At 31.8% G+C, this 17,536-nt stretch overlaps 1 protein-coding gene and 1 long non-coding RNA gene across 3 annotated transcripts; one reads left to right on the top strand and one right to left on the bottom strand.

Moving 5' to 3' along the window:
* Positions 1-206: 206 nt before the first annotated feature.
* LOC127946662 (deformed epidermal autoregulatory factor 1 homolog) lies at positions 207-15,760 on the bottom strand. 2 transcript variants are annotated; one of them, XM_052543366.1, is made up of 13 exons: positions 15,315-15,760; positions 14,175-14,272; positions 12,699-12,828; positions 12,480-12,626; positions 10,620-10,759; positions 9,866-9,931; positions 9,099-9,140; positions 8,898-9,021; positions 7,629-7,757; positions 4,968-5,182; positions 2,707-2,772; positions 1,542-1,631; positions 207-1,474 (listed from the first exon to the last, which is right to left on the bottom strand). In XM_052543366.1, the coding sequence occupies exons 1-13, from the start codon at positions 15,496-15,498 to the stop codon at positions 1,370-1,372; spliced, it is 1,536 nt and encodes a 511-aa protein (XP_052399326.1). In that variant the 5' UTR covers positions 15,499-15,760; the 3' UTR covers positions 207-1,369. The 2 variants fall into 2 exon arrangements, with proteins under 2 accessions (XP_052399326.1, XP_052399325.1); XM_052543365.1 differs by having other exon boundaries at positions 10,620-10,764; positions 12,485-12,626; positions 15,315-15,720.
* LOC127946663 (uncharacterized) lies at positions 15,411-16,444 on the top strand. The gene is made up of 2 exons (XR_008151133.1): positions 15,411-15,581; positions 15,662-16,444. It is a non-coding gene; the product is annotated as an uncharacterized LOC127946663 (long non-coding RNA).
* Positions 16,445-17,536: the final 1,092 nt, after the last annotated feature.

Below are 17,536 nucleotides of genomic sequence, written 5' to 3'. Positions count from 1 at the left end.
AGATCTTTTATTGAAAATGAGCTACTTGTTCAGGTTAACATCAGAGAGTTTTGAATGTAAAATCTTTAGCTTTAGAACTGGATTACTTCACAAAGCTCAGCTAATCTCTACAATGTGTCATATCCATTATAAAAGCTTATCATGATAATGCACTTCACATGTGACATCAAATCCAAAATCATGAATAAAGAGGCATGAAAAAACTCTTGATTTTCCCTTTTATTTTGGTTTTGAAAACACTATTAATGTATAATAACATATAACGCAATTCTTCATCAGAATTTGTTCCTGAAATTATACTGTATTATTGTCCAATTAAATGAATAACACTTCTGTCATCATTTACTCAACTTCAGTGAAGTTTCTCCTGTAGGAGACGAAATAATGTTTTGAGCTGCTCTGCTGAGATTTATATGGAAGCTTTTTTTCCATGGGTTTAAAAAAGAGGTAAAAAAAAAAAGGTAATTGAGACTTTATCTCAGATTCAGACATTTTTGGCGAAAAAAGTCTGAATTCTGACTTTTTTCTCACAATGCTGACTTCACATCTCTCTCATTTTATTTTAACCATGCAATTAAACATTATAACTGCAACTTTTAACCTCACATTTCTGTAAGTTTATCTCACAATTTTTCTTTTTTTTCTCAGAATTTGGATGTAAACTCAGAATTGCAAGGAAAAAGTAAGAAATGTGAGATAACAAGTCACAATTATACATTTTTATTAATTACACATAAAACCCATTTATTTAAAGAAAAAAATGGATATATGAGAAAAATAGTCAGAAATGCAATTTTCTGAATTCGGACCATTTCTCGCTCAATTCTGATTTTCCGTCTCACGATAAGTTTTTGTTAAAAATAGGAAAGGCAAATGTGACTTTAGTTTAGATTTTTTTTCTCGCATTTGCAAATGTATATCTCACAGCTCTGAATTTTTCCACAGAACTGTGAGATAAAAAGACTAAACTCCCTGTTATATTTCCCGTGGCGGAAACAAGCTTTCATAGATTTGATCGCTACCACACAGTGAATATCTTAAATCTCCGATCATGTGAATTACACCCCCCTTCCCCCTCCACATTTAAAAGCTTAAAAACTGGTTATTTATATCATAATTTAATGGAAATCATGAGCATGGTTCGGAAAAACATAAGTGTGGGGAAGTGATTTTTGGTGAACTTTCCCTTTAAGGACTATTTCACATATAAAACCCATAGTGAGATGGTGAAACCGTTCCAATGGTACAGATGCATCCGTGTATGCTTTATATCTCCCTGTGTGTGAGGGCGCTGTTACTATGAGGCTTTAGAGCTAAACTAAAACACATGAGCGGAAGCAAGCATCTAAACTTCATACTGTATAAAACGCTAGGCTTTCCCTTTCTCCAGCTCCACACCGAGCATCTGAGCGTCCTCCTGGATGCTGACGCTTGTGCCTTGTGGACCGCAGATCAGCTGATGTTCCTTCCAGTCCTGCAGAAAGACAGATCGAAATATAAAACTGCTTTGCTATGATGGTGAATGCTGGGGTTGGACTTACCCTCCGCTGACAGAAGCCCGAGCAGTAATGGACTTTATGGCAGCCTGTACACTCACTGGACGCCTCTCGGCCGCAGTTCACACACGTGTGCTGGAAACACAGAAGAGAGCATGCTACTGCTAATACTGCTAAGAGAACAGTTCATCTCTCCATCTACACTGTAAAAAATGATATTACCAGTACGTCATGTACATCAGCTCATCAAAATAAGTTGAGCAATTTCAGCTTAAAAAAAAAAAAGTTATATGGAATTCAACTTGATTATCTACATTTGAATATTTTCTCTGTCCTATCAATTTTCAAACTTTATGGCTTCAAAAAAAAAAAAAGGTGAACATTAAAAGTTGAAAATGAGTTATGAACTGCTTTGAACTCGGGTTGTTTAAATTCTACTTCCTTGCATTCAAATAATAATTACAAAACTGATATTGTAATGAAAATGTCTTCTTTTGAAAATGAAACAAAAACAGTCAAACTTAAAAAAAAACTTTTGCAGACTTCTTTCAAAAACAGTACCAAAAAATCTTTATTATTCATTATGTATAATTTTATTATATAATATTATTAATATTGTTGTGTAAATAAACAGTAATAATATTAATAAAATAATGAAAGGTGCGGTTTAGCCAATCACCAGTAAAGGGGTGTGTCCACACATGATGGGGGAGTTCCCTTTGTTCAACAGCATGTTCATGAATAAGGGGGCGGGGCTAATAAGATAGGGGTGTGACCCTTTTGGTTAGGGGTGTGTTTTGTTGATTTTCAGAAATCACTTACTGCACTTTTAATATTAACAAATATTAACACCTTATGTGTTGTAAGAACTATAAATGTAAAAAATAATGTTGTCAAAAACATTATGGATATAAGTCAAAACATTATAAATATCAAATCACATATCTCCATCAAAGTGAATCAAGAGCAGCCTGGATATTTTACAAAATATCCTTTTAGTTTTCAAGCCAAAAAAGAATGATACAGCTATAACTGTAAGTAAATAATGAAAGAAAGTACATTTTTGCCCCAACACAAATTAGGATTTTAAACAAGCATTTGTGTTTAAAAACGAGCGTCTGTGTTTTCTCTGGCTTTTCCAGCTGCTGATTCTGACTGATAAACAGCACTGATATGATAACACACACAGAGAGTGAGAGATTTACCGTACCTTAATGATGATTTCAGTGATTTTCCCCTCAGGTTCTTCACTGAGTGACAGCTGACTCTGAAAGGACTGCGAGAGAAACACATGAATACATGATGCTTCTCACAGGGGTCATACAATAAACTATTCCCCTCTATCAACTTATAATGTCTGTAAAGGTTCCTCACACCCCAAACAAGTCAATATTTAGCTTTTGCATTCAGGTATGGCGGACGACTCCATATACTGAAACATCGAAATCGCCGATTGGTTGAAACTTAAGTGGCCTTGATGACATCAGCAGGAAGGTGAGTTGTTTCAAAGTTGTAATATTTTATTGAACAATGATAAAACTAACATCCACTGATGAATCGTCCTTAATGAGAACAGGAAAATGTATTGAGAAAGTTTATTTGGTGAATTTTTATTTAATATCCTTTGACTTAAAATACTTTTTTATGTTAAACATAACATAAGTGGATTAACTTACTGTCAGTAAAGGCTGCTGAGACCAAAAACAGTCGTAATTTAGTTCTTTGGATCATATCTAAACACAATTTGCATATGTATTCACGCTTATGCCAAAAAAATCAGAAATGGCCAGTTTTTTCAGTTTAGATTTAATAAATGCTCTTATTGATGTAGGGAAGCTTAGTGTTCGATAAACTCTATTCTTTCATGAAATTACCTAATTAAAGTCCTCGTGCAGTCACCATTTTTTCTCTTAAAACTAAATTTTGATAATTAAATCTAATTACAGATAAAAATTATGTTTCTGACAAATTCTGAATGCCTTAAAATAGCTTAAATATAACCCCCTTCATCTCATTTTGGATCCTGGACCACAAAACCAGTCATAAGACTAAAGTTTTCAAAATATTGATTTCTGCATCTTCTGAACGCTGGATAAATCATCTTTCCTTTGATGCATGGTATTGTTAGGATCAGACAATATTTGGCCGAGATACGACTATTAGAAAATGTGGAATCTGAGGGTGCAAAAAAAAAAAAAAAAAACATACTGAGAAATTAATCTTTAAAGTTGTCCGAATAGAGTTCTTAGCAATGCATATTACTAATCAAAACGTAAGTTTTGATAGATTTACAGTAGGAGATTTACTAAGTGTCTTCATGGAACATGATTAAAGAGCACCTATTATGGCATTTAAAATGTTCCAAATATTGTTTTAGAAGTCCCCAAAAACTGTTTTGCATGCATGCAATGACAATAAAGACTTTAGTTTTCTTCTAATATGCATTTATTTTTACCTGTTTTGATAGCGATTCTCAATTGATTCGTTTAGTGATTCACTTTTCAAAACCCCGCCTTTACGTGACGTAGCGAGTATAGCCCAGAGTTCATATTGTAAAAGCACAATCGGTCTTTGTTTGCGTTAACTCAATGCATAAACATAATGTTTTTACCAAAAAATAAATAAATAAAATGCAGTAACGTTACGTTACTACGAGGTATGACTCTATTCTTAAAGAAAACTCCGAAAACAACGACAAACAATTCACATATCTCAATACAATTGTCATTGAAGACCTAGAAGCTAAACGGTGCTTACACAACAAACCCAACAATTATAAAGCATGCTACATAAAACATAAAAGCAACAATTATTAATAACACTTACAGGTTGTGATACGGAGGAGGAAGCTGATGCAAATACACTTGGAACTGAACCTTCCTTCAATATCAGCCGGCTCGCGAATCCAAGTTTGATTGCATTTAAGTTGGTAAAGCAATCGTCTTCAAAATGGCGTGAAGTTTGCTTTCGAGTCGCACTTCAGAACACAGCGTCTCGTCGCCATGTTGTTTTCTAGTTTTCACTGGCGTCTTGGAGCGCAATAAGTGGGCGTGTCGTATTCAAATAACTTGACAAGTTGACGTCATCTAGTCAGAGAAAAAGCTTCGGTCTTCTAACGATTCATAAAAATGACTCGGAGTCGACTCTTACTTTTGAAAAACAATAACTTTACATACGGTGCACTGTCATATTTCAAACTTTGCAGGATGTTTTTGTTCACTTAGATCTACGTTACACACTACATGAAAGGTAAATTTCTAAATTCCATGATAGGTGCCCTTTAAATATCCTAATGACTTTATGAATATGCAAATTAGGCCCCGCCTCCACTCAGCTAATCCCTTCACTTGGTTCACTGAAGAAGTCAAAGCTATCTGATGTAACTGTTTTATCTTTAAGCATATTAAAAACACCAAACTTGGTTTCCACCAGAACAGTGTATTTGTAGAAAGACTTGAGTGTTGGTGTCACCTCTTTCCTGACATGCGCTCCGCTCTGACCGGCTTGTTTGGCCTGTGCGATGAGGACTTTGAGCTGCTGGACGTTGTTGAGCAGTGTATTAGCCATGTCTTCCAGGTAAAGCCAGGTCCGCTGCTCGGCCATCTCCAGCGCGTTCATGAGCGGTCCTGATGGAGAGGGTTTGGGCTGCGGAGAGACCACGGTCAGCGCAGGAAGACTGGCCAGCACTGAGGAGGAGAAACACACATTCAAGATGAAGCCTGACCTATGTCTCCTGAGTGATGAGCGATTAAATGTTCCTCTGTAGAGGTGAACCGACTTTGACGAGTACATTTACAGTCCGTCCTCTTCTGATCTTCCATGAACCCTGACCCACATTTGATTATAAAAGCTCTTTGCTCTAAAAAAAGATGAAACGGTTTGGAAATGTGGGCTGGAGAGACAGGAAAGGACGAGACCCAGACGAACACAAGTTTATGTTGACTTCACTTGCTCTCCGTTGAATCTCAATGCCGTCTGGGAGAAACAACTCATCTCATATGTGTTTCTTTTGGATGAAACGTGAATATATGTGAACGTGGCTAACAAAACAGTATCTGGGTCTCTGTTTGTATAGTCAAACATCAGTCTGTGTGTTTTAGCTCAAACATCTCCCATAATTCAACAGATCTCACATGTCCTGATGTCAGTAAGTTCACTTTATCCCCTTATATCTAAAATAAAAACACATCTGCTTACTCAAACATGGCTTATATCTGAAAAAAAAAAAAATATATATATATATATATATATATACTGTATTTATATACTGTATTTATTACCTGGGTATTCATACTAGGAGACTTAAAAAAAATGAAGAGGTTATGAAAAAGAATTAAAATAATATTCACTTTAATTAATAGGGACAGTGATATAATGAATAGAAGAGGGCTATTTATTTATATAGGGTTATTATAGGAAACAAAAAAATAAATAAACATGAAAAAAATAAACTACATTTTTTTAGTTCACTAGTTAGAATAAATTATACAATTAATTAAAATTAAAAGATGAAACGGTTAATTTCCATGTTTTTCCCAATCATCTGTAAAAAATAAAAAATCTTTAATATATATTCATTTTATAAAGACTGCTCTACAGGGTTATTATAGCTAATAAAATAAACATGAAATTAATTAAAATAGAACATAAAAACAAAACAAAAATTGAGTTTAACTTTTTTTTAATCAGACTTCTAAAACAAAAAAGAAAAATGAAATAGAATTTAGAAAACTTTTTTTTATTTTAGCTAGTTGCTAAAATATTACATAAATGGATTTAGTTCAACTTGATCAGTTGTATGAATTAAATCAATTAAACATGAAATCAAATAGAATAAAAACTTGATGCATTAAAATAAAAACTGGAATAAAAATGAATGTTGTGACTTTAAATAAAAATTTTATTTTAGCTAGTTCCTAAAATATTAAATTTCAACTGAAATTTCCCATTTTAAGTTAGTTTAAATTTTTCTACTAAAATAACAAAAACTTAATTAAAAACTATATAGACATTTGTATGTAAAAAACCTCTAAACAAAAACGCACAGTTCACTCAAAAATGAAAATGTGCTTTTTAAGAAAGTAGATTAGTTAGTTTTTCATCAGAGCAGATTTGGAGAAATGTATCATTGCATCACTTTGCAGTGAATGGGTGCCGTCGGAATGAGAGTCCAAACAGCTGATAAAAACATCACAATAATCAACACCACTCCAGTCCAGCGTTTAACAGCTTGTGAAGAGTAAAGCTGCATGTTTTTATCAGCTGTTTGGACTCTCATTCTGACGGCACCCATTCACTGCTAAAAAAAAAAAATTGTGCATGACTTCATACATCAGGAAACCTAAGCAGACTTGATGAAATCAACAGGAAAGGTACATTTTTTTATTAAAATATGAAATATTTAATTGGATAACTTAATTGAATTTAACTGAATATTTATTTGATTCGATTTATTCAATTCAATTTTTTGTTTTTGAAATAATGTATTGATAAATCATTCACAATAAGGTCAGGAAAACATATAAAGTTTATTTGAGTTCATGTTTTTATACTTAAATTGTAAATTAAATTAAATTTATGCATTTAGCAGGCTTACATTTTTTACCTAACATGTATTCCCTGGGAACCGAACCCACAACCTTTTGCGCTGCTAAAACAATGCTCTACCACTGAGCCACAGGAACACAAAAAGGTTAAAAACAAGTGTGTTTTTTTTTTTATTGTTTTTGACTTAAGACACTAAGTGTTTTAAGAATAACATTGCACAGAATGAATGTCAAATTAGCTAAATGTGCTAAAACAGCATCAAGTGAATTTATCTGTCCTGATGTACCCTCCCTGTCCCACACATGTGCCATTTAACAGAAGTTATCATACACTTATGAGTAATAATCCCTCAACGTTTGAAGAAAAAAGAAATCTTTTACCTTACTGGAAATAGGAGGTCAACCCAAGTGCATTGCATTGTGGGATACAGTATTCCTCACAGTGTACTTTATTCTACACTGCACATTTTGGGAAGTATTAAATAGAAGAGTGCATACTGTGCACAAAACCCATACTACATACTTTGTAAAATAGCAGCATGTCAGTATGTGGTTTGGATGTAGTGTTTGTGAAGACACCACGCACCGGTTGTGTTGGAGAAGACGTCTGCGGGCGCAGGGCTGTCCGAGATGATGGACGCCGTCTCTCCTGACACCGCTCGGTCAAAGGTCAGCGTGCCTGATGTGGTGATCTGTCCAGACGGGGTCATCGTAACTGAGAGCAGACAGACAGACGTGAACCTGAGAGAATTACTCACTTCGCTGATACTTCTGAGATACGTGTTTGATACACTTTATCCCTTTGGATACTGGAATAATAATATTATTATATAATATTTATATAACACTTTTAATAATACACATCTGTGTATTTATATTTTTAAGTTCCACTTAAAATGATTTACTATTTTTGATGCAACCATTAAAAAAAAATATATATATATATATATATGCATTTCTTATTTATTTTTATATGTTTTAACAATGTTAATATTTATTTATACTGCTTGATTAAAATAAATGCAATAACACAATTAAAAATCAAAAATTAAAAAATTACACAACAACAATAAATAAATTATATCAAAATTGTATGTATCAGTCTGAAATACAATATACAATTAATGACATTTCCAAAACTAAAAAACGAAAACAAAGATGCATCAGCTAGATGCAGAAAATGATGCACTTGTTTTTTTAATTTTATTAATTTATTTATATTTTATTAATTTTAATATTTATTAATTTGTGTATTATATAATATGTATTATTTATGCTTTTTAATTTTAATCACAAGCAGAAAATAATGAATTTATTTTGTATTTTATTATTATTATAGTATTTTTAAATAATAAATTCTATTGTATTATTTTATTTATTTTAATTAATTATAATGATTACATATATATATATATATGTGTGTGTGTGTGTGTGTGTGTGTGTGTGTGTGTGTGTGTGTGTGTGTGTGTGTGTGTGTGTGTGTGTGTATATGAATATAATTTATTTATTTTTTAATGCAAACTAAACTTTTTATTATATATATATATATATATATATATATATATATATATATATATATATATATATATATATATATATATATATAATTTTTTTTTTATTATTATTATTATTATTATTTTTTTTTTTTTTTTTTTAAGTTGTTAGTTGCTAGTCAACACAAAAAAATAAAAATAAAACATAGTCCTGACCTCATGCTTGGTTAATTATTAAATTAAGTCATTTTATTTTCAATTAGCAGCAAAATGATTTTGGGTGTAGATGGATGTTAACAGTTAATCAGTGTTTGATGGGATGTTAATATATTGTAATAATTGTGCAGCAGTACGACTCTCACATGTTGCTCCAGGAGCCAGGGTGATGTTCTTCGGAGACTGAGCTTCTCTCTTCTCCGGAGAAGCTGCGCGCTCGCTGTCCTTCTTCCTTCTCTTGTAGGGGACGAACAGTCTGACGGGGCCCGTCTGTGGGGCACAGGAATCCAGAATCAGTCTCTAGAGCCGTATAACATCACAACTGAGACTCAGACACGACAGACTACCATTGAGATGTTCTCTCCTTCGAAAGATCCCTCCTTCATACACTGGAGAAGAAACAGCAAAGAAAAAAGCTCAGCTCAAGACTGTCCAAACAATTCACAGATTCACATGCAACATACATTATATTGCATAATAATCATATTATTTTTATTGCATCTATATGATTATTATTTTACTATTATATATATTAATAATATTTTATACAATTATAATCTATTTAATAAACATTCACTCATCAATGAATTTAACTCAGTATTTAGACACAACCATAACAAGTTTTATTTTCATTTTCATGTTTTTGGTTCCTTTTTTACATAATATTTATTAAAAATTATATTGCTTGATTGAATATTTTTTCTGTATTTAATTTTGAATTTTATGTCACTGTGTAATAATAATAATTAAATAACAATTCATTATAAATTATAACATCATTATAAAATGTAACATAAATCATATATAATTAAAATATAGTTTAACTGAAAAAGATTTACTAAGTAAAATAATTAATATAATATACATTTATATATTCACTTGACTGAGTTTCTCTCAAAAAGGGGTTTACTATTTAGACACAACAATAATATTTCTATGTATTTATTATTTTATTTATGTTATTATAGTATATATTTTTTAAATCACACTTTTGTTTACTTTGTATTTTTTTTTTTTCAGTTGTCATTTTCGTAAACATTATTTTTCCTCTTTACTCGGAGTAGTCTTCAGCTATTATGATTATTTTGATTATGATTTATGATGCGTCACTCACTGTTGACAGATCATCACAGCAGGCCGCACACGTACAGGACGCTGCGTGAGGATTCAGGATACGCTCCTGCCAAAACACACACACACACACACACAGAGACACACACACACACAACACGCTCCATTCAAATACTGCAACAGGCCTGGGCTGATCTGCTGAATGAGTGTCTGTCTGTGTGTGTGTGTGTGTGTTTGTGTGTTTGTGCGTGTGTGTGTGTGTGTGTGCGCGTGTGTGTCTGTGTGGGTGTGTGGGTGTGTGTGTGTGTGTGTGCGCGTGTGGGTGTGTGTGTGTGCTTGCGTGTGTCTCTGTGTGTGTGTCTGTGTGTGTGCGCGTGTGTGTGTGTGTGTGTGCTTGCGTGTGTGTGTGTGAGTGTGTGTGTGCTTGTGTGTGTCTCTGTGTGTGTGTGTGTGTGCGCGTGTGTGTGTGTGTGCTTGCGTGTGTGAGTGTGTGTGTGTGTGTGTGTGTGTGTGTGTGTGTGCTTGCGTGTGTGTGTGTGTGTCTCTGTGTGTGTATGTGTGTATGTGTGCGCGTGTGTGTGTGTGTGTGTCTCTGTGTGTGTGTGTGTGTGGATGTGTGTTTTTGTGTGTGTGTGTGTGTGCGCGCGTGTGTGTGTGTGTGTGTGTGCGTGTGTGTGTGTGCGTGCGTGTGTGTGTGTGCGTGTGTGTGTGTCTCTGTGTGTGTGTGTGTGTGTGCGCGTGTGTGTGTGTGCGCGCGTGTGTGTGTGTGTGTGTTTGTGTGTGTGTGTGTGTCTGACCTGGATCAGACACTGTAGAGGTCGGCCGGCGTAGCGGATGCTTCTCTTCCAGTCTTTGCTGCTCGCTCTTCCTGACATACCCTCGAACTCTGTCGGGGTGTACCAGCTATTGTTGTGTTTGATACAGCGCCCTTTCCCCCCTGAGGTCAAAGGTTACAGATCAGTCACTGGCTGTGTCTCAATTCTTATAGTATGTGTCCTTGTATAGTAATGAGAGAGACTTGAATCATGGCACAGACAACAATACAAATATATTTTTCTCATTCCTCATGTCCAGTGGATGTTTCTCTTCTGACCTTTTTTGTTGTAAAAAAATTATTATTATTGTCACAATATTTAATTGTGCCTTGACACTAAGAAGCTGGTAACACTTTACTATAAAGCCGTTTGTGGGGTACATTAACTAATGCATTAACTAACAACGAGCAATGCATTTGTTACAGTCTTGGGTTAATCTGTGTTAATGTTAGTTAATAAAATAATGCACCTGTTCAGTGTTAGTTATGTCAGCTCTGGTCTATTAAATAATACTCTAAACACTGTAATTATAACAGAAACAGCTTTTTAAATACATTTTAGTAATGTATTAGTATATGTGGACATGATCATTAACTCAGATTAATAAATGCTTTACACATTTTTCACTGTTAGTTCTTGTTAAGTAATATAATTAACTAATGGAACCTTATTTTAAAGTGTTGCCTAATCTTTGTGTATTATTTAGCCTTTTCATGTAATAATTATCACCTAGAAAATACCTTAAAATTACTTTAAAATTCATTATTTAAAACATTTTCACAACTAAAAAAAAGTGTAATAATAAAAATACTAAGGTTAATAACAAGCATATTATTTTAATTATGAAAATCACTAAATTACTTAAAAATACAAAAATATAGTAATATTTCACTGTAAAACTAAGATATAATAAATATAATAAAATAATATAATAATAATTTGTAAGTTAATTAATACTAATTTAAATGTTTGGAAACCAAGAAATTAATAAAGTCATAAATATTAGCATTGTATTTTTACAGTTTACTTTTAAAAATAAAATTATAATTATTTGATTAAATACTAAATTACTTGATTTCTTTATTTTAAAGTGAAATATTTAGTTATTTAGTGTGTATATATATATATATATATATATATATATATATATATTTTTTTTTTTTTTTTTTTAATATGCATAATAATCATCATAATAAAAATAATCGTTATTAATAACTGCTTTATAATCATATTCATATTTGTGTCCCTGGAGCACAAAGTCTCTGGGGTATATTTGTAGCAACAGCCAAAAATACATTATATGGGTTAAAATGATTGATTTTTCTTTTATGCCAAAAATCATTAGGATGTTAAGTAAAGATCATGTTCCATGAAGATATTTTGTAAATATCCTGCCATAAATATATCAAAACCTAATTTTTGATTAGTAATATGCATTGCTAAGAACGTCATTTTATCAACTTTAAAGATGATTTTCTCAATATTTAGATTTGTTTTGCACGCTCAGATTCCAGATTTCCAAATAGTTGCATCTCAGACAAATACAGTCTGCTCCTAACAATACCATGCATCAATGGAAAGATGATTTATTCAGCGTTCAGGTGACGTATAAATCTAAATTTTTTAAAATTGACACTTAAGACTGGTTTTGTGCTGCAGGGTCACATATAATCACAAATAGCACAACAATATAGTTTTTAAAACAATTTTGAACAATCTTTACTAATTGGAACACTCTAGTGCGAATGCAAATCTGTCTGTCCATGTCCTGCAGACGATGTGTGTTTGATTCCCTGCACACTTCTGGAGAGGTTCGGATGCCCTCTTGTGTCGCCTGTGTACCTGAGCCCAGTCTGCTTTTGTACAGGATCCCGCTGGTGTTCCTGCAGCGCACCGGGAGCTCGTTGTCATAAACCGACGGATCCCAGTTGTACTTAGAGACGTCCTTCTCATGCCCAGACGTCAGAGGGGTGCTCGGGGTTTGAGGACCTGAGAGAGATAAACACATGTGTATAGAAACACAGCATTTCATTTAGTCTGAGTCTAGTGTTAATGGTTTACCAGGAGTCATAGGTGTTGAGGTGGCTTTCAGTCCTGTGGCGTCTACGAGGCTCCCATCCGTGTGCACCACGATCAGCGTGGCCTTCTGGGTACTCAGACTGTCTCCGATCTGAAGCGTGGTTCTGCCCGTCTGCACCAATCATTAACACATATTAAATCTGAGCTCTTTATCTTGATCCAAAACATACCTGTCCTTACATTTACTTCACACTTACTAAAGATGTATAGTATTACCATGATTGTTTTGGACTAAAACTGAAACTATAACTATTTTTGTTAACTGACGTAAAATAAACCCTACCTGAAATTGAATAAAATAAAATAAAATTTTACTTTATTAGAGCAATTTGCCAAAGAAACCTTTCTCATTTTAATTAGTTTAACTTGACATATTAAAATGACTACTGAAATGAATAAAAGCTATAATAAAGTATATATATATATATATATATATATATATATATATATATATTGCTGTCACACAATTAATTGCGATTAATTGCATCCAAAATAAACGTTTTTGTTTGCATGATATATATATATATATATATATATATATATATATATATATATATATATATATATATATATATTTACACACACACATACAGTTTATATTTAGAAAATATTTACATGTATATAAATGTATATATTGACAATTTTTTTTAAATATATTTAATATATAAACAACATATTTTTTCTTAAATATATACATGAACATTTTTGTATTTATATATATATATATATATATATACACACACACACACAGTACACACTCATATATCATGCAAACAAAAACTTTTATTTTTGATGCAATTAATCGCAATTAATTGTGTGACAGCAATATATATATATATATATAAATATAAAACTAATAAAAATAACACAAAAATACTAAAACTAACTAAACTTAATGGCATTATAAAAATAAAAACGAATTCAAAATCCTGATAAAACTATATTATATAATAAATCTCTATGATACTAAAAAGTTAACAAAAATAACATGTAAGATGGTTTTATCAATATATATTAATATAGTTACCATACAGTGCCTTGGTTTTAGTTTTAGTTTAATTAGGTTCAATAAAAAAAAAAAACTTCTAATGGTAAAAAAAGCTAATAAATAAATAATTCAGCAAGAAGAGATCTACAAAATATCAAATGCATCGTTTTGATATACATTATCAATGTCTAAAACATTACAATAATGATTTTAAATTAATATTATTGAATAATTTTACATTTGTTGAAATTAGTTATAAAATAAGTTATCCAAATTAAATAATTTTGGACATGCAAGATGTTTTTATCATGGTATGTGAAAATATATTAATAATCATACAGTGCCACAGTTTTGGTTTCTATCAAAGTATCATGGTATTGTCATATGCCAATATTCCATGACTTTATTAAGAAATCAATTCAGACTTCTGACCTGTAAATGATTGATGGGTGTAGAGTGTTTTATCTTACGAGCACGTGTTCAGGGATGGACGCTGCTGTGGCTACTGTAGACGTGAACACAGAGCCATCTGAACCCTGGACGTCCCCAACAGTGACGGCTGTCACCTCTGCAAACACACACACACACACGCACACACACACACACACACACACACACGCACGCACGCACGCACACACACACACACACTTTAGATGACTTTGGGTAGGTGGTAGGTAGGTGCACATTAGTATTGTACTTGAATAATTAAGATTTAATCATACAAATGAATAAATTCTTTTTTTAAGGAAGTCTTTTGGGATGTATTTATTAAAGAAAAATACTTTAATAAAAATAGTAATGACATAAAATATTATTACAAATTTGTTCCCAGTTATCCCAATGTATTGTAAAATGTAATTTATTCCAGTGCATGATTCAAAGCTGATTTTTTTTTTCAGCATCATTACGCCAGTTTTAGAAATAATTCTAATATGATGCTTATTTTTTTTTTATTGGCACTAATTAAACAAAAAAGTATTCTCAATGTTGAAAACATTTCTGTTACATTATAAACGTTCAGTTCAGTATGTCAAACATTTTGCATAATTAAGATTTAATAAAAAAAATTATAATAAATAATTAATTGTGTGTGTTTTTTTTTTTTTAAGAAGTCTCTTGGGCTGTTTTTGTTAAATAAATAAAAAATACATAGTAAAACAGTAATAATATTATTACAAATTAAAATATCTGTTTTCTATTTAAATATATTGTGAAATGTGATTTTATGATTTTTTATTATTATAATTTTTTTATTGGCACTCAGAAAAACGCTAACACTTTACAATAAGGATCCATTAGTTAATGTTGTTATAACTAACATGAATAAACATTGAACAATACAAGCATTACAGTATTTATTCATCTTTGTCAGTGTTAGTAAATTAAAATGCAGTCGTTCAATGTTAGCTCATGTTCATTCACAATGCAAATTAACTCATGTGAACAAGCACAAGTTTTACTATTAATAATGCATTAGTAAATCTTTAAATTAGCATGAACTGAGATTAATAAATGTGAAAATAAGCCTTTTTCTAATCAGTGAAAAAGAAAAGATCATTCATTGTATAAAGGATTAAAAGAGCGTGTGGTTTGCGCATGCGCACACTGACCCGCGAACGCCGCTTCGGCATCTTCTGGGTTCGGTAGGGATTCGGTGATGTCGATGTTTCCCGCTTCTCCCATCACAGTCATCGTGGCGACTTCGGCCTCCGACTCGGTATCCGAACCTACCGTCTCTCCCGCGGACGCGTCGCCCAGCTCGAGCGCCTTCGCCGCCGGTTCATTCGTGTCCATTTCAAAACAGCGGCGCACGAAAGCAGCCGAAATTATCCGAAGGACTGTCGAGGCGAGGTGCGCGTGCCTCACGATTCGTAAAGGTGCAGGTTTCCAACGAGCGCTTGGTCAACTTGCACGAATAAATAATTGATTTATAAAAAACGATTTATTTTTCTTCAAGGTATGAAAGCGAGATAATGGCCTCCGAGTGTCTTTACTGGGGACGGAGATCAACACAGGAAGGAGAGTAAGCGGAAATTACCGAATCAAAACGGAACTTGTCGAAAGAACACGACGTAGCACGAAACCACGCTCGAGAGCAGACGCGATTTTCAGTCAACAGTACACAAATGTAGATTTTTTTTATTATTATTTCGTTTTGCGACATTAATTGTAATTATTTTACATTTTTATTTCGAAGTATTCGAATTTTTTATGACATTATAAGGAAGACTTGAGTTTCATCAAATAAATTGATTTGTTTATTAAATTTATCAAATTTAATAAAGAAAAATACTATTAGTTTTTTTTACTATTAGTTATTAATTTTTTTATTGTAAATTATTATTGCAGAGTACACTGTGATCCATGTAATAATATTATTCTTAATAATAATAGTATAAATATTGCATTATTAGAGTACATGATTACAATAAAATGTATTTGAATATACTGGAAATAACTTTTTTTTTATAATTTATTTATTCAAGTCTCGATTAAGATTTCTGGATGTGGATATTAATAGCTGATGGTCTGTTTATTTGTTTACCTCTGTTTGTAATTTATTACCTGGAATAAGTTGTGAGCTATCTTGTTAACATGCAGTTAATGCACTGTGAGTCAACATGAACTACACACTGTATTTTCATTAACAAAGATTAATAAATATGTAATAAATGTATTATTCATTGTTTGTTAATGCATTAACTAATGGAACCTTATCATAAAGTGATTTGATTCATTATTTCAAGTTTCTGAATGATAGCGAATGTTATCGTTTTATAATGAGTGCCAATAAAAATGTATAATAATTGAGCAGCAAATCAGCATATTAGAAAGATTTCTGAAGACTGGAGTAATGATGCTGAAAATACAGCGCTGCATCATAGAAATAAATCACATTTCACAATAGATTTAAATAGAAAAACAGTTATTTTATATTGCAATAATATTTTATATCATTGCTGTTTTACTATATTTTTTTATTTAACAAAAACAGCCCAAGAGACTTCTTTTAAAAAAAAATAATAAAAAAAAAAGAAATAATACATTTTATTATTTATTTTTTTTACTATTAAATCATAATTATTTAAAATGTCTGACATACTGAACTGGACGTTTACAACGTTACAGAAAATTTTCAACCTTGATAATAGTTTTTAAAATTAGTGCCAATAAAGATTGATAATAATCGAGCATCATATAATAACTATTTCTAAGACCAGTGTAATGATGCTGAAAATTCATATTCAAATCACTGGAATAAATTCAATTTTACAATATATTCAAATAGGAAACAGTTGTTATAATTTGTAATAATATTTTGCCATTATTGTTTTTTTACTATATTTTTTTATTTAATAAATTCATCCCAAGAGACTTCTTTCAAAAACAAAACAAATAAATACTGTAATAAATGTATTATTCACTGTTTGTTAATGCATTAACTAACTAACTAATGGAACCTTATCATAAAGTGACTTGATTTATTATTTCATGTTTCTGAATGCATGCATGACTGATGATGTCATGACCAGTGCTATTTATATACCATTGTATTTTTATGAATATTTACTTTAATTTTTTTGTCATTTTGTTGCGTGCTTTTGTCAAATTTGATTTTTTTTTTTTTTTTTGTTATAATACAATAACAATAATACAAAGAATAGTGTTATAAATGAAAGGACTTGATAAGTTGGATCAGGTGCATTAACTAATGGAACCTTATCATAAAGTGACTTGATTCGTTATTTCAAGTTTCTGAATGATAGCGAATGCTAGCTTTTTATAATGAGTGCCAATAATTAGGCTTGCATCGATCCTTGGCCATTCTAAC

Source organism: Carassius gibelio, chromosome A25, assembly GCF_023724105.1.
Source record: "Carassius gibelio isolate Cgi1373 ecotype wild population from Czech Republic chromosome A25, carGib1.2-hapl.c, whole genome shotgun sequence".
Taxonomy (NCBI): domain Eukaryota; kingdom Metazoa; phylum Chordata; class Actinopteri; order Cypriniformes; family Cyprinidae; genus Carassius; species Carassius gibelio.
Note: the sequence above shows the minus strand (reverse complement) of the source record. Positions and strands in the feature narration are given on the sequence as shown.

Excerpts from the sequence above, each read along its gene's own strand:
- LOC127946662 (XM_052543366.1), bottom strand. The coding sequence starts at position 15,498 with ATGGACACGAATGAACCGGCGGCGAAGGCGCTCGAGCTGGGCGACGCG. Across the intron at positions 12,627-12,698 it reads CTCAACACCTATGACTCCTG|GTCCTCAAACCCCGAGCACC; the intron begins GTAAACCATTAA and ends TATCTCTCTCAG. Across the intron at positions 2,773-4,967 it reads GAGCGCATGTCAGGAAAGAG|TCCTTTCAGAGTCAGCTGTC; the intron begins GTGACACCAACA and ends TTTCTCTCGCAG.